The sequence below is a fragment of the Plectropomus leopardus genome, chromosome 15 (genome assembly GCF_026936395.1).
Source record: "Plectropomus leopardus strain MGB_pleo_1.0 chromosome 15, ASM2693639v1, whole genome shotgun sequence".
Classification (NCBI taxonomy): domain Eukaryota; kingdom Metazoa; phylum Chordata; class Actinopteri; order Perciformes; family Serranidae; genus Plectropomus; species Plectropomus leopardus.
Window position 1 is genome coordinate 11,986,742 of NC_142190.1, and position 27,526 is coordinate 12,014,267.

At 38.8% G+C, this 27,526-nt stretch overlaps 1 protein-coding gene across 1 annotated transcript; it reads left to right on the plus strand.

Annotated features, from left to right (window-relative positions):
• The first annotated feature begins 628 nt into the window (after window positions 1-628).
• Window positions 629-25,781, plus strand: rars1 (arginyl-tRNA synthetase 1). Its single transcript, XM_042499862.2, has 15 exons — window positions 629-787; window positions 3,868-4,002; window positions 5,227-5,418; window positions 5,953-6,061; window positions 6,521-6,621; window positions 6,987-7,108; window positions 7,727-7,847; window positions 8,474-8,603; window positions 10,316-10,420; window positions 11,398-11,576; window positions 12,893-13,002; window positions 15,208-15,313; window positions 20,324-20,496; window positions 22,144-22,391; window positions 25,393-25,781. The coding sequence occupies exons 1-15, from the start codon at window positions 743-745 to the stop codon at window positions 25,500-25,502; spliced, it is 1,986 nt and encodes a 661-aa protein (XP_042355796.1). The 5' UTR covers window positions 629-742; the 3' UTR covers window positions 25,503-25,781.
• The last annotated feature ends 1,745 nt before the right edge of the window (window positions 25,782-27,526 follow it).

Here is a 27,526-nt window from a genome sequence, read left to right on the forward strand (position 1 = left end):
CATTAGATCATTCACCTATAAGTAAAAGTACTATACTTTAAGTAAGGGCACTGTACAAAAGTACAAAAGTATTATCAGGGAAATATACTTAGGCCAGTAGTTTCCAATCTAGGGGTCAGCCTTTTCAGAGTGACACAAGATAAGTCTGAGGGGTGGGGAGAAGCCCACAATAAATTCTGTTTTTCTTTTTTCTATTTGTGACAAAATTGTCACAAATACGCTTTAAATTAACTACTGGTTTGAACTTATCCAGATTCCAGATTTCCTTTATTGTCATCTTCATTTTGCACTTCCATGCTTAATGAAAACAAAATTACATTTCCCCTCGAAGGATAAAACACTGTGCAAGTCAATAATAAACAGCAGAATAAGAATAAGTAAATAAAAGTTATTAAAGTGCATGATTGCAGAGAATCTAAACAATGCGCAATGGCAACAAAGCCCATCGTGTGTCTTTTATGTAAAATCTTAATATAAACAGTAATTATGTCAAATGAAATTTTGTCAAATCTATTCAGTCCAGTAAAAAGTACTGCAGTTATTCATGTTGACGCACATACAGGATGCAGCAGGTGGCGCTGTCCGCTTTGGTGAGTAAACACGAAGAAGAAGATATCCTTTCTCACCGGAACCGGAAGAGAACTTGAATTTGTGAACTTCCTCCTTTCGCAGTTTGTTTCATCAGCCACGAGATTCACCATCCAGCCGACAGAAGAGTTTCTCTCCAGCGATTCTGGACAAAATGGGAGACCCTGTAACCGAGTACACAACCCGACTGCAACAACAGGTATGCGGGCAGCTTTTGGCGCGTACTGTTAACGTTAGCTAGCAGGCTAAATGTTTGTGTGAACACCGGTAGCGACACACCGGTCAACGCAGTGCCAAATCTCATAAAACAAACGCTCAATTTAAAGTTGTTTTGGCTGTCAGTAGAAATAACTTAATGATGTTTGAAAATAAAGACTATCTGTCGAGTAAGTGGTCTTGACTTCTATTTCGGCTAACAGCCCTTACGCCAATAAACACTAATATTGTTAAAAAATTAACTTTTTCCTTTAGTTTTCCTGCCATTCGTGGAACATCAGCAAGTATTTGAATGTGACTGTCAAGAGTGTTTTCGTTTATACAAAGCGTTGTGTAGATACTAGATGTTTCATTTTGGCCCTGAATTTACTAGACATTAAACATTAAATGAAATTATATTTATGTTAAGTTTTGTGCTAATTAAATTCACTCCAATAAGAACATTTTTACTCGCACATAGTACATTGTTTCACTAATCAGCAAAGTAAAACCGAAAGATTCCGTTTAACAGAAAAATGAATCCGTCATTTACTTGACGTGAAGGTAAAGTTGACTGTTTGGCATTTATTCAAGTGTTTTTTTTGGGGGGGCCCTCTACAGATCATGAACAGGATCCTGGGTGGTTACAATACAAGAATTTTCTTTGTGCCATAATTTAGATATTGATATCAAGGGCCCTTTGTAATCAGTCTGTAATTTGACTGTTTGTTGCATCATGTTCTGATGATTTTCCATTTACTCCACAGAATGTCTCAGTTGTCCTGAAATGACGCTTTACTCCTCCACTTTTTAAAATTATATGTACCGCTATTATTTTATTTTATTTTTATTTTTTGTACAGTATATTGATATTTCATGTTTTATATGTTATTCTTTTTGACCTTTCATGCATGTAACTTTTACCCTTGTACTTACCCTTGTACTGCTGCAAAACTTGAATTTCCCCTCTGGGGATCAATAAAGGACTATCTTATCTTATCTTATAAGTATGAAGGTTTTGGTTTCATTCTGATTTACGAAATATGAGTTGCTTTTCATGGCTTAAATTGTTATCAGACTTCCTCTCAGCAGGAAGGCGATGCTGATGTAATACATTTAAACCCATTTTAATTAACTTTGTAAGCCAAATGTGTGATGATTTTTAAGCTAATTGTTGATAAACACAGGTAAACAGATTGATGAAAGTCACATAATAATAGTCTATAGTTTCAAAAACTAATTTTTTTTGTCAATTTCTGTTTACAGAATAAATAAACCAATTTTCTTATGTTTGTCATTAAATTACAGCCTGTGAGTAAATCATTAACTCATAGTGTTGTGTCATAGTCTTATTTGGGAAGCGTTTGTTGAAGCAGTTGTTGACACAGTACTATTACAGCTGCTGCAAGAGTAATGACTTAGTTTATTGAGTTTCTCATAGGAAACAATGTTGGGCAGTATTGTTTATTAACTTATCTAAGGCAGAGGGCTTCAAAGTCAGAGTAGATCCCTCATCAGAAAAGACAAAAAGTAATAGTAATGGATTTTGTTACACCTAATATTATGCTTTATTTTACTTTTCCTTGGGGGGATAATCATGCTTTAAGTTTTGAGACTAAAGTTACCATAATTTGGAGGCTTTGCAGATGTAAATTGGAGACGTACAACTTGAGCCCCGTTTGTTTGCCTAAACTTGTTCACACTTTGGCGAATTGACATAATTAAATGTATGTAGAATTAGCTATTAGCAGTCCCAGCCTGCATTGTACCTATAAGTATGCAGACACCTGTCACTCTTATTACTAAAATACTGTAGAAAACTTAAAAACCTCAGGATTGTAAGGCAAGTTTTGCAGTCATCATGAGTGTGTTTTTCTATGATTTTCTCAGCGGATTTGTAAATGTTAACCCTCAGGGGTGCTGAGGGTTTTTAACCACCATAATAACCTTCATTAGCTATGTGTCAGCTGTAAAAAACTAACACTAACATTTAGGGCTGGGGCGACGCGTCAACGTAATCGATTACGTGAATACGTCGGTTCACGTAACGTGCGTGGACGCGTCGCACCGTTTCACGCAGCGCCCGTCATGAGCTCGTGAGCATCGCCGAGCGTGTTGTTTTTGTTTCGGCGCTCATATTATCACGTGAGAGCGTGCACACTGCTCACCTGAGCTGCGCGTCAGCTGCAGCACATGTAGAGAAACGGTGGCTTAACTCTGTACCACTTTATACTGCAGTTTAAAGTCTCCCGCTGTCACAGAGATGAGGAAATACAAAGATGTTTGTTTTACCTCAACTTCCTTGCTTCCCTTTCAAAACAAAAGCTATCTGTTTGTGTCTCTGTGGACAGAATGCCATCAGTTGCTGATACAATGCATTTTATTTGAAACATTTACAGGGCGGGGTTGTCAGCTATGCAGGAGCTTGTATAACTTTATAAATGAGTGGAATATGTGCTTATAGATATGAAAATACAGCACTTACATCAGCAGGCAGCAATATGCCTTAAGGCCCAGTTAAAGCTGGACTATTTTGATGCAGAAAGAATGTACTTGTTATAATTATTTCTGTTAGAGAAAAGTTATAGTGTTATTCAAATTGCACTAATTTTACTGTGAAGATGTTTTGTTGGACGATATATTAATCGAAAAAATAATCGATAGATTAATCGATTTTTTTAAAATAATCATTAGGTGCAGCCCTACTAACAGACACCTGTCCCTTACTTTTAGAACCTCTCATTTAAGTCATATGATGCTCAAATGAACATTAATGTGTTGAAAAAGCTCAAGCTTTCCTGAATTAGGTTATATCTCACAGTTCCATATGTGGTTTTCTTTGATTTAGTCCTGTTATTTACATTGATAATAACATTGTTTGGGATGTGCCACAAAAGGTTTTTGCTTTATATTCATCTGCAGGCAACTTGCAGCCGCTTTCACTCTCCGTTAAACTTAAGCTGAACAGATGCTGTGGAAACCAGAACAAGCTCTTGCATCACAGAGACAGAGACTGTAACGCCTCAAAAGTTGAGTTGGTCTTGCGCATCACAATTGTAAATCTGTGTGTGTTTTGTTTTTCAGGAGCGGGAGATCCAGAGTCTCTCTGCAGAGATTGAGAGTCTAAAAAATCCACAGAATCTGAGTCCATCTTCACGTTTGGATGAGCTGCGGGATGAGAACACCAAGCTGAAATACCGTCTTAATGTCCTAAAGAGGGTGAGTGGTAGAGCAAGTGTAACACCCAAAATACCCAAATAATAGGAACAGCTCTGCTTCCTGCTGAGCTCCAGCTGCTGCTGGTTGCTTTGACTTGAAAGTTAAAGCTTCTGAAAAGAGGTCTGAGCCATTTACTGATCTCAAACTATGGCTTTTAGGTTGGTTTAGCAGTTCGACAGTTTAGTGATGGCTGATATTTGAGGATGATTTATATTATCTCCAGAAAAGTAAAAGTTAGATGATGCAGTGGTCAGATTGTGAACACTCATTTTGTCTTGTATGAATGCACGTTTAAACTTCAAATAAAAGCCTCGTCTCATTTAGACCTTCAGTCCATTTTAGTGGCCCAATGTGGCAACACATTTTGACAAATGCAGACCTGTCTCAATTAGAGGCCCGGTTCGGTTGCCATACACTTCGTTTTTATAGCATTTGTTTGGATGTGTGAAAGTGGGTTGCTGGCCGCCAGCTGGAGATAACTTAGCTATGTGCATATATAATGCATACAAATAAGTGTATATACGTTTAAACTTTTGTCAGTATGCACATACTACTCACAGTTTTAACTTAATAAGATTCTCCACAATTCAGTCATTTAGTTCATTTTAACTGACACCATGAGCACCAAAGAAAGGATTATCAGCATAGTAAACAAGAGAGATGAAAAAAAAAAAAGATTAGTAGATGTAGAGGACTTTTTTTTTTTAAAGCTAAGGAGAAATGTTTAGTGAACTATATTAATTATTCTATATTTAAAATTATTTTACAGAATTATCATAATTTGTAATAAGTTTTTTCAGGTCATTTCTCAGTTTGTATTTTCTTTGTTTTACTTTTTCTTTTTTTTCATCTTTTTGTCTTTTCAGGTAATGTTCTTGTGCTTGGTTCATTTCTCCTTTTGTTGCTTATTACCTTCTTTTCATGTTTTTCAAAAAATAAAATAAGAAAAGCCAATTTGCCCACGTCTCAAAAGGTTAAATAATTTGAGTAAAGTTTTGTGTGAAAGGAATTAAAAGCCTGTCCCATATAGACGCCTGTCCCAAATATAAGCCTGTTTAGTTGGGTGATTTAAGCAAATAATAGCCCGGGCTAATAATTAAAGTTTTTTGGTAGGTTTTATTGCGGTGTAGAGTCGGACTATAGAGGAGATCAGTGCATTTCTCTCTGCTTCCTCTTCACGTTTCATCATGATATTAATGAAGCTGATGTCTTGTGTGTCCTCAGAGCCTGCAGGAGGAGAGGACGACTTACTGCGGCAAATCCATGATGAACATCAACCAGAGGCTTCAGGAGATTTTCGGCGAGGCCATTCGGGCTGCCTGCCCCGAGCTGGACAACCCTCCACTGTCTGTTGCACCCAACCAACAGGCCAAGTTTGGAGACTACCAGTGCAACAGTGCCATGGCCATGGCCCAGGTGAGCCTGCCAAGTCTGTCTGTGGACCAGAGAAAAAGAATCTCTAATTGCTGTTAAATGGAAGTTTCAGTGAGTCTACAGACCCTGAAATTGTTTAAATGTCTGGAAGTTAGTTATATTTGGACTGAGCTTTGAATTTGCTTGAGCACTGTTGTATAATCACAAGCTTTTAAAATTAAACTCAGGTTTCAGTGTTTAAAAAACGTTAAAAACGTTATTATATTAGTCCTTGTATTTTTTTCTTCCAGTAATAAAAGACCGGTTGTTAGAAAGTGATCTGATTTCTATTGATCTGCTTGTATTTGGAGGCTTTTCATTGTAACCATGCAGCATTTATGTTGTGCTGTGATGGCCAACTGCTGAGACAGCACAACCGCTGCAGGTTTTATCATCTATTCTGTTTGGAGATCTGGTGTTGGAGGCCTGCCAGTAAAAGAAAAAAAAAATTTTTTTTTTAGAAGTGGGAAATTTAGTACTTTATGTTTCAGTTTATTTAAAACATTTAAAGCCGAACTGTCTTGTGTCATGCTGCAGATGCTGAAGGCACAGGGAATGAAAATCAACCCGCGGGAAATTGCAGAGAAGATCATCCAGAATCTGCCAGACAATGAACTTGTTGAGAAAACTGAAATCGCCGGACCAGGTGCAAAACCTCTCACAGTTATTTATTTTATAGGAAGGGAAACTTTCACACGCCAGCGTTAAAGAGATATTTTCTAGCGGGCTTTTTCTTCTTGCCTCCTACACTGTTTTGTTATACTGTACATATTTTCAATTTTCAGAAACCTTTTTTTGTGATTTTTTGTGTTCATATTGATTATCACATTTGGGAAATGTATGCCACAATAAAAAAAACTGTAAATACATTTTAAAAAAGAAATAAAAAACATAGTTTACACTTTAAAATCACTCATCATAACATGATAAAAACACAACAATGTATTGATCGATTGTGTTTTACATTATAGGTTTGTAATGATATAAAATAGTAATATACATGTTCAGCTGTTCGACCAGAATCCTTCCTCAAGCATCTCAAGTTTACATCTTTACTCTTTTATTTAATCTCAATCGTCCCCTCTGATATCTTTTGTGTCTTCAGGGTTCATCAACATCCACCTGAAGAAGGTGTTTGTTTCCAAGCTTTTGAGCAACCTGCTGATCAACGGAGTGCAGCCTCCGCCACTGGCCTCCAGGAAGAAGGTTCGTCAAACTCCCACATGCAGCATGAAGATATTTTAAATCATGAGAAATCGTGGGATTTCCGGCACGTTTGATTCTTAGTGAAACGAAAATGCATATCCATCCACAGCAACAATAAACAAAACAAAATCAAGATCCTCATTAGCCTAATTTCCATCCAAATTGATGCCAGTTTTAACTGAATTTCCCAAAAATCTGCATAAGAAAATGTGAAATATTGTGTGTTTCTATCAACTTTTGTTGCGCGAATATTATTTAGTTGGTTGATGTTGGAGCAAACTCTCGTGTTTGTACTTTGTTGTTTATACGTTAATACTTTACGTATTATTTACTCATCATTAGTTGCATCTGTGTGTGTTTCTCAGGTCGTGCTGGATTTTTCCTCTCCCAACATTGCCAAAGAGATGCATGTGGGCCACCTGCGCTCCACCATCATCGGGGAAAGCATGAGTCGTCTGTTTGAGTTTTTGGGCCACGACGTTCTCAGGTCAGTTTAGTTTCAGCTCACAAAACCTGCTGCTTCTGAGTAACGATCACGCACTGCTAAGCAAGGCGTTTTCTAGGGTAGCAAAGGCGTGACCCACCCTACCGTGCCTCACTCTGCCTCTGATTGGCCTAACCTGACATTTTTACCTGTGTCTGACCAAACTCGATCATCTTGGCTAAATCTAAGAAACCCAGCCAACCAAGGCAACAAGTAATAGCCATTCAGAGGGAGAGTAGGTCATGCCTTTGCCATTCTAGAAAATTGCCAACTGTACTCACAGATATTGCAGAGGCGCTTTCAGGAGGCACGCACCTGCATTAACAGGGTGGTTTAGCAGTCACACGAATTACATTTATTCATAAAGGAATTTGACTTAATAAAAAAAGACACACTCATTTAGTCGGATGAATCACTTCATTCAAATTGAGGAAAAACATTTTATTAAGTATGACGACTGACGATCAAAGCTTCATTTAAACACCTAAATGGAAGCTTCAAAGTTAAAATACTGACACTCAAAACAGCCCAGTTTGATGTTCACTAATATGATAAATCATGATCACATGTCCACAATACGTTTATGCTGTCAGTTTTTGACACTGCTTCTGCTGTTCACAGGTTGAACCATGTGGGAGACTGGGGAACCCAGTTTGGTATGCTGATTGCCCACCTGCAGGATAAATTCCCAAACTACCTAACCGTCTCCCCGCCCATTAGTGACCTGCAGGCCTTCTACAAGGTCAGTTATAACTCCATCTGTCTCTGTGTGTTTTTTTACTGGTGCTCCACATAATATATGAAAGGACACATGACAAAGGACTTTAACTTAAAGCACCTATATGACTCATATTAGGTCTAATACAAGTGAGCTTTATGTTTAAACTGTTGAATTTCATGTGTGTATTTGGCTGTTTAGTTTATTTTCATGCACTTTTGTTATTTCTGCAGTTTTACCCATCACCTCTAGTAGTGTGTATTGTATTATTTGCAGATATATTACACGCAGATTTACATAAAGTATGCAGCTAAAGTTCATAAAGTAGATGAACATTCGCCATAAACTTTTAGTTTTGACACTTAATGTCAAATATAAAAAGTGAAATTTAATGTAAGTTGATGCAAGAATGTTTAGTGGAGCATTACATTCCTGCAGTGTAGCACTTGTATAGCACACTTTGCATTTGTATATTGTGTGAATACATTATGTATAAATGCAGAACATTATCTGTTCTTTCTGCTGTCGTTTTCCCTCATTTCTCTCCACACCTCATTTACTTCTTACATCAACCGCTCTACTCTTTTTGCTCTTCTGTGCTCTCATTTCTTTCTTGTCTCATCCTTTTTCTCTTCATTGTCCTCAATCAGGAGTCGAAAAAGCGCTTCGACGAGGAGGAGGACTTTAAGAAGCGAGCGTATCAGTGTGTCGTCAGACTGCAGAGCAAAGAGCCTGACTTCATTAAAGCCTGGAGACTCATCTGTGATGTTTCCAGGAAAGGTAGACTGCACATGGATTTATCTGTTCATGAGACTGTAATGTTAAAGGAAGGATTCTCCTGAAAACACAAATATATGCTCAAGCTCAAGCAAGGCACCTACTAAACTGTTCTGATATGTTTTGAGTGTGTATGAAACTTTATCTTGACTGGGTTTACACTTCAAAAATGTGACCCCCGCCTGTTGACTCGTTTGTATTTTTCTTAAAGGGCAAGTGTGGTACTCTTCAACCTGCACTCTAGTTCTCCATGTTTTTATGTCTAAATCACAAATGGGGAAAAAAAGTAAATCCTTGCACACTTACTCCATGCCACAGCTGAGATTTTTTTCTGGAGACCATCCATCAATTTAGTACTGTTATCAAACAAATAGTCTCTTAAAATTAGTGTTCACAGTCAATCTCTGCGAATTCCAGAGTCTTGCAGAAGCATGCATTGCCTCTTTGTTCCTGGGCTGAGGCGTTTTCTTCTGTCTGGGTATTGTGGCATTGTGTTCGGTTCTTTCAGATGTGAGTGCTGTATAAGGTAATTTTAACAAGTTGAGAGGGTAGTTATACACACGACAAAGGTGCAAAGCTATCAAAAAATAGTGTACATGAGGAAAATTGTTAAACCTGCACACTTATTCCATGTCGCATACATGTGGTGTGCATGGACAACCTTCTCTTAACTAAGTCACTAATGGGAACAACAGCTGCAAAAACAGGCTACTAGGTGCAATTACCCACCTTTTCAAAACAGCCTACAATACCTGTCTTTTTTTTTTTTTTTTGCAATTCATGTAAAGCTTCTTTCAGTACTTAGAAAAGCGCTGTATCAGTCCTGTCTATTATTATTTATTATTATTATTATTATTAATTTATGTCCACCAAAAGTGCTTTTGCATTATGGAAAGATTTCATACAAAGATGCACCTTTTTGTCATTGAGTAAGATCCTTTGTGTTTAACCAGAAACAGCCCTTCAACTGCTACCGCCAACCCCACCAGACTCCATTTAAATAAACAGTGATTTTGTCATTATAAAACACACTTCATTCAAAGTCGTCAGAATCAAAACAAAGCTCATAAAAGCTGCCTCGGTTTGTTTTTCCCCTGTTCCAACAATCACCATCTCTGGTTTGGTTGACATAAACCTTTAATTCACCCAGTTAGATGTGGAAATACTCTTGCTGTGTACATACTTAAATTACTGTTTATTTAAATGGAGTCTGGTGAGATTGGCGATGGGGATTTTAATGCGGTTTCTGGATAAACTAAAAGGATCATGATCTTCACATCGAGATCTATCTCTTTAAGGATCTTCTCCATGATGTCCAACACCTAAATATTGTTACATTGCAGCTGCTGGCTGCAGTGTTGTCGCTCAAAACTGGAGTCATTTCAAAAATGGTTGTACCTATCAGTCATTTGAAAAGACAAAAAAGGTAGATAGTAGGGTCCATGTTGAAAAATACCAAAAGTTACTCTTTACCTCAGACTGGGTCACATTTTTGAAGTGTTGAAAAGCATTATGGGCCATATAGTCGATGTGTTATGAAGCTAAAGGCAATAAAGGGTGAGGTACAGTGGGTTCATTACTGAAGTGAATAAAATAACTTACCTTCTGTAAGTTGTTGGTTTGTGCTCATTCAGTTGTACGCTTATTCTATCTTTTGTTTATCTTTTTAAATTGGTCTGAAAATGACAATTGGATGGTGATTGTCTGTGTTTCAGAGTTTCAGAAGGTTTATGACTGCTTGGATGTCACACTCGTCGAGAGAGGAGAGTCGTTCTACCAGGAAATGATGGGAAACGTGGTGAAGGAATTTGAGGAGAAAGGTCTGTGTGCAGTAGGTCAAAAATCACGAGAGCATAGATGAATGTTTTCACTCTGAGAGCATTTCTCAGGAGATTGTCTGAGGAGCTGTCTAATCAGTGGTGGAAAAAGTAGTCAGATCCTTTACTTTAGTAAAATTACGAACACCACCCCTGTGAAAATACTCTGTTATAAGTAAAAGTCCTGCATTGAAAATAAAGTATGAAAAGTAAAAGTGCCCAATGCAGAGAAATTGCCAAGAAAAGAGAACACTCCCTAAACCCCAAATTTTATTAAAAAATTAAGAAAAAAAACAAACAATCTTTAAACTATTTGAAAAAGTTGAAAAAAAACACTAAAAAAATATGAATTATAAAAAAACCAAAAACTTTTATATACAAAAAGTTGTGGTGAAGTAAAAAATATAATATTGCCCTCTGGAATGTAGTGAAGTTAAGTATTAAGTAGCATGAAAATTAAGTATTCATACAGTAGTTTACATTCTACCACTGCCATTAATATTATTATCATTATGGCTCATTCTTGATTAATTTTGACATTTAAAAATGGCCTCAATTTGACTCCTTTTCCCCTTGTACAAAGTTCAAGTTGTGTCTTTATGTACTCAGGTTATTCAAGGCTTTGGTGAAGAATTTGTTCACCAATAATCCTTAATCCATGGTACAAAATCCTTAGTGTTAAATAGAATAGACCACCAGGGGGCAATATTGTCTCATTATTGTCTTCCTCCAAATCCCCCTCCTGTTTTGTTGTCTCTTTTTTGGGTCGTCCAATTTCCATATTTTTTTGCACTTTCTTCATTCTCAATTTCACTCATTATCTCCGCTTTGTCTTTTTACCCTCCAATCATACCCACATTATTACTCTCTATCTTACACCATTATTTTATAATTTTCCCTTCTCTCATTTCATTTCCCTGTATGCCCTCCTCACCTATCCATCCATCTTTCTTTTTTCTGTTTGTCTCTCCTCTCTGCAGGCTTGGTGGAGCTGGATGAGGGTAGGAAGCTTGTTTTCGTCCCAGGTCAGTCCATCCCCCTCACCATTGTCAAGTCAGATGGCGGCTACACCTATGACACGTCAGACCTCGCAGCCCTGAGGCAGCGGCTGTTTGATGAGAAAGGTGACATCCTCATCTACGTCGTCGACAGTGGACAGGTGGGTGGACAGACACAGAAAAAAGGAGGCGGGGATGTGTGGATGGAGAAGTTCATATAGAAGAAAAATGACAGTTTGAACCAATATGGGAGCTAGAAAGCAAAAAAGAAAACAAAGAAACCTGAAAGTAAACAACCGCTGAAGTTTGGAATATCTAATAGGGAGCAGAGGGACCATTTGTCTCACAGCAGTTTTATTGTTCAGCACGACTTCAAGAAGCAGAAACTCCTGTTCTTCAGAGGTGAAAGATGGGCAAAGCCTAATTTATATTCAGATTTTTTTTTTTTTTTACTTTTGAGACATGGCATGGAGGACACATTGCTGTGTTTTTAGGACTAAAATGTGTCCTAGAATTTATTTAAGCACAGGAAGAACATTTTTTTACCAGAACAACATTACCTGTGATCTCTGTGATCTAGTAAGAGTACAGATGAAGACCTGTTCAGCATTTTTTGTTTCTTTTCTTGTGAAACATGAATAAGTGCAGCATTCAGACTACCACTTCGAATCCATCTCTCTAAAATCATTTGGTATTTCATACAAAAAATGGAGGCTGAAAGCTTTAAAAAGTTGTAGTCTGTGTCACAGACAGCAAATGGGGCACTCAAATGTTGGTTATGCAGACAGACATCATCCTTATCATCATCATCCTCAACAAAGACAGGCAAAAGAGAAGAAAGGGAGAGGGATGGGCTCATTATCTGCAGTCTAAAACTAAAACTGTTAACTGAGAACTTTCTAAATCAAGACCAGTAAATACAAGGCAGCCACAGTGATGCTATCTTTAATGTGTTGCAAAAACACACAAAGTCTACGTTTTTACTTGTCCTGAGAAATACAGTTTCTCAAACTCAGTCTCAGTTGCTTTCTGTTTTCTCAAAATAGCAAAATGCTAACAATGCACCTGACCACTTCATTTTAATATCCACACATCCAGGAGCATAAGTACATTTTCTATACGCAGTCAGTTCTAGTTCGGGAAAGACAACCACATCACCATAAAACTTACAATGACAGTTGTGCTGTGCTGTTTGCCGCTTTGTGTGTGAGAAGGGGCCCTTAGTCTTTGGTGAAAATGACGTCATTAAAGGTGTCTTAAAAGTTGCTACATAAGAACATAAAAGTCTCCAAAACATACACATACATGCTACACATCTTCATATACTTTATGCTGTGTATGTGTGTGTGAAGCTGCTGCTCAGGATTCCTTTTGTTACCAGATAGCAGCGACATATAAGAACTCTCTTTATCTGGAAAGTACAACGTGGCATTTATGTTATATGTCACTGTATTTCTGTGTGTGTCTTCTCTCCTAGGGCACGCACTTCCAGGTGGTGTTTGCTGCGGCTCGGATGATTGGCTGGTACGACCCCCAGGTGACCCGGGTGGAGCATGCCGGCTTTGGTGTGGTGTTGGGGGAAGACAAGTGAGTTTATAACACACAGAGCTGACTGTTACTGTCCAGATCTTCTTAAGATGTTCTTTAAAAAAAAAGAAAAAAATCTATTTAAGTTCATGAACTGTTGCTCCATCACTCTTACTTCATTCTAACCGAACTAGAGTCTAGAATCAACCTCCTAGTATGAAGCCAAATATGCATATTTCCCAAATTGTCCCAAATTCAAGCTTCTTGGCATTTAAAGGACACATGCTTTTACATAAATCCACAAATCAGTCAGTTAACACTGTCTCTGGCAATAAAACTCCCGACTCAAGTGTTGACACTGAGAGCGTAAAAGGACTGAGTGTTGTCTCTGCATACAGACTAATAACGGTTTAACAGGAGTCCAAATGGCCGTCATCAGAGCAACAAAGACCAGCACCTCCTCTGAAGACTGAAACTTCACCACCACCACCGCACTATAATCATCTGTATGTCCTTCACTGTATCTTTATCACCACAGCTTCATGTTTTTATTGCATTTATTATCATACATAAAAACAGAATTTTACTGCATTGACAAATAAAAAAGGAAAATATACAGCCGCTGCTCCACAAACAGCACAGTCAGTGTTTGAACCGTTAGTTCAAACACAAGGATGCGAAGCTGTTATTACTCTACGCGTGTGGAGGTGCAGGAGGGAACAGGAAAGTTCTGCAGTAGGTGGACAACAGTAATTAAAAGTTGGGGAACGACAACATGAGATCGAGTCTGAGAGATACTTTCGGTTTGAACACAGAATAACCACTGACACAGAGGCGACTTTAGAAAACTAGTACAGACATAGACTGGTGGCTGCTTCATGTCTTTTATCAGAAGTTGAACATAAACGCTCCACAAAGACTAACAACCACTTGTTTTCAGACATATAAGCTTTGACTGTGTGAGAGTAAATAAAGTGGCAGTCAGTGTGAATTTAACCAAGAAAACATTGCAGCGATACAAACACACTGAACTTGTCAAACCATGTTTAGTAAGAATATATTCAGTTTCATCATGTACTTTAATTACAAACTGAAAACAGTCAATTTAGATCAAAATCCTCCAAAACAGATTTAACATGCTTAGTTGGCTGAGTGGCAGCTGATGAGAGCCAGTCAGAGCCGACAGTGTCAGATATACCACACATTTTTTTTAAAAAGATGGCGTATATCAGGGTAAGACTTTAGGAGTTGAGAATTGGACTGAAATTAGCCTTAAGTCATAAAAAGTCAGACTTTATATGCAACTTGAGATTTTAAATTGCAAAACCCCTTAAATACAAAAAAATAAGAACCACACAGGTGCATGAACACAAGCACACATCTTTACATAAAGACACACACGCTTGACCTTCTTGCCAGATTTCAGCCTCCTAGCCCTCTCTTCATCATATCTCTTTTTCTTCAGTCTGTCCTTTAGAATCTTGCTCCTTGTCCCGAGCACTTGTACTTACAGTGTGTGTAATACTGTATATCCCCTGTGTATTAATTATTCTCCTTTAATAGTAAGCAGCGATTACTGCGTGGCTGATAGGTGAGCACGCTCTATAATTTGAACACTATCTGTCACGCTGTTGTTTTTTCCCAATCAATCGTCCAGAGAAGAAGAGCCAAGCCCAGGCAGGAGGTTGATGTTACGCTTCGCAGAGGCCATAACTAAGTGCTGCTAAATGCCCCACAGTAACCTGAGGGGGCGTAAATTGGCCCCGAAATGTCTGCGCTACTCCAAACTCCATTAGAAATTTATCATGCTGTTTTCACAATCGTTCATCCAGACAATAAGGGCTTAAAGTAGGGGGGGAGGGGGGGTTATAGCTGCAAGTAAACAGAGAAAAAAGGGGGGTTATTACATTTGTGACTCATGTTCTGCTTGTATCTGATTTGGTTGATTGTACAAAATGTTTTGCCCCAAGGTATTGGCAAGCAGGACCTAATATTTTGCCGTTATTATAGCTATTTGCGGCAGAGAGTCAAACCTTGTGTTGAGATGTCACAGCACAACTCCCTACACACTCTCATAATCTTTTATTTTGTTTATGTTTTTTTTTCTGTCCGAAAAATTAAAACCCATTTGCTCAGGTTTTAAACCGTTAAAAAGCTTATGAAAGGCATCTGAATGCAGCACAAGACAACTGATGCCGATCCAAGTTTCAAAGGGTTAAAGATAACCATCAGCCTCTCACTGAACTTCCTTTCTTTGTTGCTCAGGAAGAAGTTTAAGACCCGGTCAGGAGACACAGTGAGGCTGATGGACCTGCTGGAGGAGGGACTGAAGAGGTCCATGGACAAACTGAAGGAGAAGGAGAGAGACAAGGTGAGAACATCCATTATTTCTTTACCAACGAGGGCTGCTGATGGAGGAAATTTAACAACGGAGACCATGTCTCTCTTCTTTCTTCATCATTTTGATGTCAGAATGTGTCTCATGCCTCACTGATTCACAGGGGAGGAGTGTGTTTGTATTGACAGATGTTAGAAGAGAGGAAAACAAAACACATTTGCATCACATTTTCTGCTAGTTAGACCAGTGATTTCTAAGTTTTTAGGCAAACTGAAAACTGTTATATGTGTCGGTCCAACACCAGTAGAGTAGAATATCTCGACAAATATTAGACAAATTGCCATGATATGTGGTACAGACATTCATGTTTCCAGGAGAATGAATGAATCCAATTTTGGTGATCCCTGGACTTTTTTTCATGCACCACCAATGGGATGAACAAGAGAGCAGAAAGAAAGAAAATGAAACATAAAAAGTTCTGCACAGTTTCTTTAGCACACAGACAGTGTTATGGTAGTGAATGAAAAGTGAGTTATGTTTTATTTTGGCCTGAAACCCTTTGAACTGCATGTTGAAATGATTTAAATTGGAAAAAGTGTCTTAAAGATTTTTTTGGAAAAGATGAAAAAGAGGGCAAAACAACAAATAAACAAAGAAGAGGAACAGGACTGCGGCACCTCAGGAGTCGTGTTGTTGTTATTATGAATATCTAACTCTGAGGTGTTTTATGTCTGACCGGCTGCTTCACATTTAATCATTCGGAGGAAGTCTTTCTCCAAATGGTTACCTTGGTTACTGTCAGAATATTGCACTTTATTTTAGCATGCATTATTCTAATTCTAAGAATGATTACGTATCAATATTTCGTGTCAATGTTTAGTCTTTGATAAGCAGCCATTTAGTAAGAAGGATACCATCCGGTGAGCGGCTCATTATTTCCGTTTTGCACTGACTTTTGATTCAACCTGAATGACGTGGCTTATTTTACAGTAATGACCGTCTCACTCTACAGTAGCCATTAATTCTCTCCGCTCTCATCCTGTGCGAACTGAGCCAAACTCTGGATCCTTCTGATCACATCCAGAAACGACCGCAACTGAAATATGAAACAACTCCAACAGAATTTTTTCTTCTGATCTGCTGAGCTCCGAGGACGGCCCGATGGTGTGCGGTCTCTCTTGAACACACACTCTCACTTTTGTTCTTCTCTTTCTCCCCTCCATCTTTTCATCATGCTCCTCTTTTCTTCCTGTATCTTGTGTGAGCTTGAACCTCGTTGTGTCTGCAGCCACAGTGATGCTTATTTGTCGGGTTTTGATTGCTGAAAACACGTCAGTCTGTCAAAATTGTGTTTTAGTTCAAGAGAAAAACTGACTAATACTAGTCAGAATGATCATTATGTTATACGCCAATAGTACTGAATTATAAGGTCTATAACTGCAAATCATTAAACTCAGTTCCATAACTGTCAACTTTACAGCCATGAAAACACATTTAAGATTTGTGGATGTAATGAGAACTGCAGTCGGCTTATTCCTTGTGGTTGCTTCTGTTGTGGCAATAGCAGGACAATAATTCATTCATTATCTAAGGGCTTATCCTGTTAGGGGTCACAGGTGTACCAGAGCCTACTGCAGCTGGCATTGGGCGTTGCTCTCCAGTGAAGGCAGCTGCAGACCCAGACCCAGGGTCAGTTTCCAAGATAACATTATCTTCTGCCTTCTGCTTAGAAGTGATGAATTTACAGCTCACAGCAATGTACCACGATACAATCTCTGGTTCTTTTTCTGACTAGTGTCAGCAAAAAATGTTGGATATTTTCGATCTATTGTTAACATAGTTAGCACACTTTAGTTGGTAGGGCTGTTTTTGCTTGTTTATTATATTACTTGAATGTCACTGTCACCCTGAATTTCCCACTGTACCCCATTCAAACTAAAACAAAAGGAAGGGACTCTGAGCAGCCAAATTCGATTCGACTGACAAAATTCTGAGAAGGTACAACCCTACTGCTACTGTGGCTAAAAATAGTGTACTTTATATGCATCAATTTAAAGAACTCAGACACTGAAGAAGTCATTAAATTTTACAATCCCATTTTTCCAAGCCTGTAAAAGCCATGGAATTAGTAAGAAATCATTTAAATTTTTGAGGAAGTCGTGGATATCTGCAAAGAAATTGTTAGACTGATCTTCCCTGGATAACCTTCCACGTAATCAAAAATCATGGCAAATTCGTTTTCTGTAGGAGTTGACACAACCTTGCTCTAGATGTGTAAAAATGTATGTTTCTCCATTTTTTTTTCCCTGCGTTCCGTCTCACCCTTCATGTACGCCAGCTTGCTGAAATTATGTTTAAATAGAGTTTGAAAAATAATGGACAAGAAAAACAATATTTTATTATGAGTCCTTGGAAAGTCATGGAAAAGATTTAAAATATTATCCATTAAAATGTATGGGAACCCTGAAAGCATTTTGAACACTTACACATAGAATTAAATATTTTACCTTTGTATGTGCATGTTATATTTTCCCAGCAGCACCCTTACTCACGCTCACAAATTACCCAAACTCTGTTGCTGGGATCCCCATGCTACAACAGTTCCTGGCCACTGGCCACTCTGCAGCTCAACTGGACTTTGTTAAAAGAAGTTTAACTATGTCAGTTTTTTACCTTCTAACCTTAAATTGTCCTACCTAATCTCTGGATTCAACCCAGAAAAAAATCTTTTCACAAGCCTTTTCCTTCATCCCAAGGCTATCGTTAGCTGTTGTTTTCCCTTTACTTCACACAGCAAACCCTGACTTTTGTGTTAAGTGTGTGTGTGTTATGTTTTGGGGGGGGTTGTATCTGAAATTAAACTTGCAGGGGGATAAACATGAGGAAAAAAAAAAAATCAGAACCTGACCTGGTTAAGTATTATCTGGAGTACTCGGTGCAGTGTAAACAGTCAGTGACTTCCAGTTGAACTGAAATGATTTTAATGCTGCGAAGGTTGTGGGAAACTGGTGCCAGCACAGTTTCCCTGCAGGCCCCTCTGGCCTGGTGCTCTGCTGTCTGTCTGGGTCGGTGCCCACGTCTACCATCTGCTAACCCTGCCTCATTAAAACAAACCCCAACCCTGGCCTCCATGAACCTCAGCCTGCGCCGATAACGCTGCTGCTTAGATTTGTTTTCTCCTGTTGTTTTGTATTATGCTCGGATCTGTTCCTCTGTCTTCTATTATTTACTTTTGTCCCAATTTCTCTTTCTTTTTTGTTCTTTTATGCCCCATATTTTAGTATCCTGTTATGCTCTGTTCTTTCCTGTCTTGTCCTGTTATTCCCTGTCCTGTTGTGTGCGTGCAGTGTTCTTGACCTTGCTGGTCCTGTCCCTGCATGTCTGTTATGATCTGCCCTGTCCTGCTATTGTTGGAGATTGGGGCTTTAAAGGGGCAGCTCAGATTTTAGAAGTGGGGTTGTATGAGGTACTCCGCCATAGTCAGTGTATTACATACAGTAGATGGCGTTCAGCAAGCTCCCAGTTTGAAAAGCAGGGGAGAGAGAGGAGATGACTTGCAGCAAAGGGCACAAGCGGGACTTGAAACCATGCCGCTGTGATAAGGCCTCAACCATAATGGTATGCGCTTTTTCCAGTGACCTACCAAGGTGCCCCAAAATGATCAATATCAGTTTAAATGTATGCTATATCTAGAATATCTTCACCACTTTACCTTTGCCATCAGACAGCTTTTTCAGCCAGGGAACTGAAGCGGTTGTATTGCTCTGTTCAAACCATTGAGGAAAAACAGGAATCAGTATATTATTATTATTATATTATATATTATTATTATATTATATATTCTCAGTATAGCATACACTTCAGGAATCCCACATAGAGCGAGAAACATGAAACACGAAATTGCTCAGAAAAAAAGTCATGTTTTATGTTACAATTAACACTTGGGCAAAACTGTAACCAGCCCCACATAATGGACAGGGTTCCCACAGTCATGAAAAAACCTGGAAAAGTCATGGAATTTCACAAACACATTTCCATGCCTGGAAAAGTCATGGAATAAGTCAGGGAATGTAATTGTGTGGTGAAATTGTCGCAGGGATTTTCTGTGGATAGGTGTCGGTGTGACATTGCTACATGTGTGATGTTTTGTTTACCGTGTATGAAAAAAAAATGTATTTTGGGTCCTTGAAAAGTCATGGAAAGTTTGAAATTTTGTCCTTGAAATTGTGTGGGAGCCCTGAATGGATTTTGGATTATGTTTTTTCCTTTTTCTTTAATTTTGGTAATTGCAGACTTGGTCTTGAATTTAATTTCGAGCACGATTAAAAAGTCTTAAACCTAACTTGCCTTAAGCTGTAGAAGCCCTGTTTAAAAAGAAAAAAAAAGAAACTATACTCGTGTCTCATCACGTTCTTTTCTGTTCATGTTGCGCTCTCTTTTCCTGTCATGACATCCCATTATCCTGTTCTCTCATGTCATATTATGTTGTTTACTGCTGTGTCATGTCTGTAACTATCCTGTCTGCTCCTGTCCTGCTTATTTCAGTTCTGTAATAATATGTCATGTTTTGACCTGTACCTTTTATCTACTGTCATGTTGTGCTCTATTTTGTCAGTCTCTGTCCTGTCATACTCTATCGCTTCCTCAGTTTGTAGTGCTCTGCTCACTGGAAGTTTTTGTTTTCATTAGAAAACTTTAGGCATTACCTCCTCTCCTCTCTCCTCTCAGTCCCTGTGGTATCAGACACGTCACACACAGATTCCAGGGAAGGCAATGACTTAATAAGTCAATTTAATCTTTGCCTAAGGTTACCAAATTAGATTCATCGTTTGGATTAAATTCAACTCACTGGTTTTACTGTTGGAAGCATAAGATGACGAACTGCCTGCAGTAATTACAGTCTGATAAAAGCTACAGAGTTATCAGAATATTTAAAGTCTTAAGGAGTTTTGGGGGGGTGGGGGCTGTCAACTTCATACCTGTCTTTATTTATGTCTGTTTTATTAACTGAAACTTTACGGTGCTGAAATTGTCTTACTGCAGGTCCTGACCCCGGAGGAGCTGACCAAAGCTCAGAGGTCCGTCGCTTTTGGCTGCATCAAATACGCTGACCTCTCCCACAACCGCATCAACGACTACGTCTTCTCATTTGACAAGATGCTGGATGACCGAGGCAACACGGCGGCGTACCTCCTCTACGCCTTCACCCGCATCAAGTAAGGGTTCATTCTAAAGACTGTGACACACCAAACCGACATCCAAGAACTAGCAGAGATGAAAGCCCCCCTGCTGCGTGTCCTCACATTGCCGTGTCTCGGCAAAAAAGAGGCCCAGTGCGTGCCGACGGCCAACCGTCAGCTTGTTGTGTCACAGCCTTAGTGTTCACATCATGACTGGAATATAAATCCTGCTTCTGCACTGATGCAAAGTTAAATACTGAACTTCTAAAACATTGATTAGTTCACATATGGTGATGCACAAGAAAACACGACTCCATTCAGGCCGTCTGTCTTGTAAGCCAACTCAACTACTCACTTTGGGAAAGTATCCTGAAAGTTAAATCGAGTTCCTCACACACGTTTTCTCCCTCGTCTGTGTCCTCTTCTCCACTCTGCCCTGTTAGAGAACCTCCTGCTAGTACCAGTATACTTTCATTACCCATATCAGATCCGCCTTTCTGGCCCTTGTGGGAGCTTGCGGCAAGGGATTAGTTTTTGGGGTCTTTCCAGTCAGCAAGACCCAATTTCTCCTAACCCCTTATCCCCTGTATCGAGTGACCGTCTCCTGGCTGCAGAGCGCTGCGTTGATCCCCCTTCCTCTCCAGCTTCCCTGGAGGTGTTAGTGTTGGGGTGGCACAGTGCCCGGCAAAGATTGATCTTCTTTTTTTTTTTTCAGTGTTGGCTGGGGGGTGGGCTAAGTGGTCTTGCCTGAGAGGATTCGATGTTCCTGCAGTCAGTCAATAGAGCACTCACTGGTGGCAGCTGCCCCCCACTGTGGGCATTCAAGTGTCAGAGAAGACAGAAACACAGACGGACCTCAGCAGGGCTGTTCAACTTGGAGCATCTTAATAGAAAGAAATGACAGAATGGCAGCCACTTGTAGCCACATGCTCAAAAATAATTGCACAATTAAAAAAGTCTTAGTGTTAAGTATGGCGCTGGAGCCAGGAGACAATTAGCATAGCATAACTGTTTGTATTTTTTTTGCGTAATCTAAGCCAAAACTGAGGTGTTAAAGAGACAGTTTGCAGTTTTATGGGCAGCCAGGTGCTGAATGTCTTTGGTGACCAGTGGCATGATGCTGTGACTACCTATAGTCTTGTCGTTAACTGCCTGGTAATTGTTGTAAATGTTCATTTTAATGTAAAATATCAATATGGGGTTTTGTTTGAACACAGTCGGTTTTAGCTAAGGTAGGCTGGAAAATTATAGACAACACTAAAACTCTTAATAATTGGTTAAATTTCACTTTCACTGCGCTTGGTGCTCAGCTGCTCCTGCTGTACCTGGAGTATGCTCTGCCACAAAATAAAAGAGAGGAAGAGAAACACAGCGTCCAAAAAATCTAAAGATGTCAGCAAATGCTGATCTTGTGGCGGTGTGCCAAAAATATATGAATGTGTGGGAAACCCTGTATTTGTTGTTGCAAGACTTGAAGTAGTGATGTGCTCACACTCTGATGTCAGACTGTAACCCGTTGTTGCTGACGGTCTTTGCCAAGACAGAGTGAGGCTTCCCCGCTTCATTAAAAAAAGTGCCATTGAGATTCATAACCGTGGGACCATTTATTGAAATGTAGGCTATAAGCTGTACTGTAATGTAATATGCGACATCTTTATTAAAAGTGTTATTGATTTCCTCCAGGTCCATAGCCCGTCTGGCTAACATTGATGAGGCTGCACTGAGGAAAGCAGCAGAGACCTCGGAGATCCTCCTGGACCACGAGAAGGAGTGGAAGCTGGGGAAATGCATCCTCCGCTTCCCAGAGATCCTGCAGAAGATCCTGGACGACCTGCTGCTCCACACGCTCTGCGACTACCTGTACGAGCTCGCCACCACCTTCACAGAGTTCTACGACAGCTGCTACTGCGTGGAGAAGGACAGACAGACAGGTACGCTGGGTGGAGGATGAGATATGTTTGGAAATATTTCTGGCATACTGTTATCTGTTTCACAGGTGGGTCAGGGTCAGTTTTTGCGAGGAGCTGAAAGAGTTTAAGTGTCTTTTTCAAGGACATTTAGAGGAGTACTCCACCTGTTAAGCATTGCACTCCTTTAACATCGTCAAACTTCAGGTGGTAGTTAACCCTTTGAAACCTGGAAGGTCAGTTTCTTGTGATGCGTTGAGACGCCTTTCACATACATGCAAACCTTTGAAAACTGAGCAAATTGGTTAGATTTCTTTTGAAACATGAATAAAAAGGCGATGAGCAATTGGGCAAGAGATGTACCACAATTTGCAAGAAATTAGAAGAAGGTGACAAAATGACCTGAAAATTACTATTTTATCTGTATATTTATATTCACCTTTTAAACCTTTTTTGTTGTCTTTTACTTTAAAAAAAAAGGTTAACTTTCCCCTTTTTTTGGTAAATTTCAGTTAATTTTCATGTAACTCATAAACACCTCCTGTGTTTTTGAAAGAAATCAAGCCAATATGTTCAGGTTTCAGGGGGTTAATAACAGGGATTAAAGCTGATGCAGTAGAACCAGAGTTCTTTTTTATTACACTTTTTCTCATTTATTGTCAAAACCTGGCATCTTTCTTATTCACAATGCAATGTGACCGCCAGTAGTTAGGTTGGATAATTTAGTGTGTTATGCTAGTTAGCAGCTAATGAGCATCGAGCATGCAGGCCGACAGAGGTCTCCTTAACTCACTTCTTTCTCGCTCCACACCCCAAAATTGAAGTGACATCACTTAAGGACAATTATCGGACTTCACATAGGTTTATCTGGAGACAAAAAAGAGTCTATAAAATGTTTTCACATGTGCAATATTACTCACCAAAACCTAAACCTAAAATCTTTTTACTTCCCCTGTAAGCAGTGTGGCTGTCTGCTGTCAGGAGAGGGATACTGTAATGTAATGATTGCATTTTATATTGTAATCCTTTACTGGTAAAAGTAATCACATTACAGACGAGCCCAACAGTAAAATGACACATTTACTTACAGTAATCTATGAATCTCCATTTTAAATGACTTAGAGGTCAAAAGTACAAAAAGAAAACAAAGAAGGAGAGATTCCTTGGTGTTATGCTCGCAATGGGAGTCAGACAATTAATAGGAGGTTTCAGTCTGAGAGGGTTTTCACTAAAAGCCATCTGAACACGGTTCACCCTCCACTTGTTCCTGTTAGCGTTTTATCCCTGCGGTGCGCTGAAGTGCACTTCAGGCTTAGAGCTGCTTAATTATGCTAATTCTGAGTTAGCTCTGTGGCAGTAACCCCAGCTTGAGGTTATTATTTTATATCATTTTGCTTTGTCTTAAAATATACAGTCTGATGGAGAGCGTCTGTGGGAATAGAGACTAAGATCACAAAATACATGAAATTGGGTCATCACTCAGTTTTAGTTTAGTTTGTTGAATTGACACACTGTTCATGTATTCACCTTTAAAAATGTGTATGTTAGAAAAAATAAACAGGGTTTCCATGGTCATGGAAAACCTGGAAAAGTAATGGAATTTATCAGTCTAAGTTTCCAGGCCTGGAAATGTCATGGAATTCGTAAAAAATCATTTTAAGTTTTGGGAAAGTCCTGGAAGTTTGTTGACTGTAATGAAATTAGCTGTTACATTAATCGCCAGTGACAAAATCTTCCACAAAATGTAAAACAAACAGATTGGAAAAGGCTGCTATTTGATTGGTGATTGTATCATAATGAAACCTGAGATTTACATCTCTAACTTTAAGCCTTAGGATGTGATGCGAATATGGTCCCTGATTGAGAAAATAAAACCGCACAGTTAAATGAATAAAGGTCACAAGAAAAAAGAAAGATTATCCTGACTCTGAGCCATCAACTAATTACAGGTGAAAGACGCTACAACAAATGTTTCCTTCTTAATTGTTCGAACACATTTCTAACTGAAATGTCTGCTTGGCCTCTTTCATCTTTTCCAAACTTTCTTTCTCATCAGCTTCACTCGAGCATCAGCAGCACTCTGTCCTCTCTCTGACATACTCTGATGCGTTTGCTTGTTTGTGAAAATTACAAACTAATTTTGCTGTCTGTCAATGATCATCGATGTTTGCGCCCCTTTAACGACCTGTCTGTTTAATTCACCCTCTGCTGCTCATTATGGACTTAATTTCTATTGGATTTCTGCTTCGTGTAGCAATTTGGTCCGATGGGGTGGATGGTCATGGATGTTGCGTGTGGATGCAGATGTCCAGGTCATTGATTTTCATTTGATGCGGTGGTGTCGGCTGCCGCAGAGTTGATGGCAGCATCATTAAACGTGTCCTCTGACCTTTTCTTGTTTGCTGTTATCGTTCAGTGCTTCACCTCTGTTTCTTTCTGCCTCTCCGAACTGCCTGACTTCTCAATACGTCTGTTTATTCCGTCCCTTCCTCTTTTTGCATCCCCCACACATCAGCGCGTGTCTTCTTTTGCTCTATTCAGATCACCTACTGACTCTATTATCTATCATATTTAATATTTGACCGATTGTTGTCCTGACAAACATGAGGTGTCGTGAATGAAAATGAATGTTGGTTTTATCTCGTTGTGTGTCGTAATGAAGGGCCAGATAAATGTGAGGAGTCGTGAGATGATTGATAAGGCAGGAAAGAAGAAAAAAAGTAAAGCTCTGCGGAAAAAATATAAATCTTTCAAACATTTCTCTAATATTAATCTTTTATGTGAAATACCTCAGCCTCAAACAGCAAACAACCCCATGCCAGATGAAACATACAAGGTACCATAACTAGATTTGTCTAGGATTGGAAACAAGCAATAGAATTTATTAACTGATCATATAAAAACGCAGCGTCTGGTTTAACCGATAACTATTATTTTGATTTATTTAATTTAATTTAATTTTAATGACACCTGCCAGATAACCGTAGTATTTACCTGTGGAATCTCTGTCTCTGTCTCTCTCCAGGTGAGGTGGTAAAAGTCAACATGTGGAGGATGCTGCTCTGTGAAGCCACGGCAGCCATCATGGCCAAATGCTTTGACATCCTTGGAATCAACCCTGTCGGGAGGATGTGATTTCACAGTCATCCACCCTGCCTCTGTCTTTTTCCCTTCTGCATCCAAGTTCACCAGCATCCAAAACGAAAAGGAAGTAGAGGTGACAACATGACACTTAACAGTAAAGAAAAAAATTGTGAGTCTGTGTCACTCACATCACAGCAGAACTGACTGGACTTTTAAGAATTCATTTCCACAGAGTTATTATTTCCATCCTGGGAGGAATAAATACTTAAGTCCATTATTTAACATCTCATGTAAGGGATCTTTTTTATTAAAGAACCGATATGAAAGCAACATTTGTGCAGTCTGCTGTCAATTATTTTCAAATTGTGGATCCCTCAGTTTAAAGCCAGAATTCATATTGTTACTGTAAATTATTGTGATACCCAAATCTATTCGTAAATTAAAAATATACCCAAGGCAGTAATCTGGCAGATTCACAGTTTTTAGCTTGAAACTCCAGAGTCACTTCCTCCTGTGCTACACAAAATAACTCACTACTGACCGGAGACCAAACAGTGGTCGGCCAAACATTGACTTTGTATTGCACCAAAAAATAGTACGACCTCGTGTTTTAATCAGGTATTTTTTCCCCTGTCAGAGGGCTATTTTTCTTTTAGTGAGTGACAGAATCGTCAGCTTTAAGAGCTGGGAATTATAAATGGCGTGCACTCTCCTTTAGAGGGTACAAGGGTCAATATGCTATAAAGCAGTCTGGAATGGATAAATCAGCAAAAATGTTTTGAAAAAAAAACAAACTTCCTTTGAAGGAATCTGTCATTGTGTGTCAAGATCATCACAGAAGAATACATTAAAACTTAAACTTATTATTTATATTGTGTCTTTCATGAAAAATTGCAATTTAAGGTGCTCAGAAATACAAAGAGAATCCACTTAAAATGAACAGATAATGTTATAATAATAAAATCAGTAAATTAAGACAGATTGAGAATGTGAGGTTCTGCTCTTTTTGCTCATAGTCGCCAAATTTTTCTTTATTAATTATTTGAATCAATTAACCATTTGATTGTATTGTTTGTGTTTTTCTTCTACTGCTGCTGAAGTCACCAAACTGACTTTCATTGTTTTTTAACAAGGATGATAAAGATCGTTTAGTATCATATACTGTATCTTCTTTAAATACAAAGACTACCAACTGAATTTCAACTGAATTCCCATTTCCACTGTAAGAAACAACCATCATAGAAAAATGTTAACTCATTTCTTCTTAAAACATTATTAGATATGCAATTAATGTCATCTGATTTTTTTAAAATTATTGTAGGATAATTATAGTTGAGATAAGTAACACTTTGTTTGGTACTTTTGAAAAGCACAAAAGCAGAAACAAAAAATAATGAAGTAATTTAGAACAAATGAAAAAGTTGTAATGACAGAATAAAGCACCAGTGAGATGTGACAGTATACCTCTGGGGTCTGAAGTGCCCCACTTGGTATTGATTTTAGCTCTGCGAATGTTAATGGGTGATCTGGATTTTTTTGGTGCTTTGACTCGATCCTTACTTACTCCCTCACAGTAAAAATAAGCTTCTGAAAGTTTGTTAATGTTGTATATTTCTCAAAACAAGGAATCAGCAAGGTGCATTACATGCAGCAGCTGTCTTAGTGACCTACTCTAAATTCTTAAGTTCTTAAGAGCTCTGAAGTGTGGCCTGACTGCCTTTATTTTTAGGAGTGTCTCCCAACTTGTCCCATAAGAAGCTACCTTAAATCTGACAGTGTTTTTTTTACCTTGGATTTATGCATTTTGGGTTCCAGTAGGTCTATTTAAAATCAGATCCAAGCTTTTGGGCCTGAGAACGAAAGAAAGCAGAATGCTGCTTCAATGGTTTGTCTCATTTTCTACAAACAACTTCAGCCATCAGAGCGAGTTTGTACAATGCTTTAATCAAATAAAAATTCTACACATTCGAGCTTCAGGCATCAGTGAGAGAGAATAGCTTAGCATGCATTTCAACTCTAATTGCTTTTTGCAGCGTCCGTCCCTCCGCCTCGCAGACTTTGACATATAGAAAGTC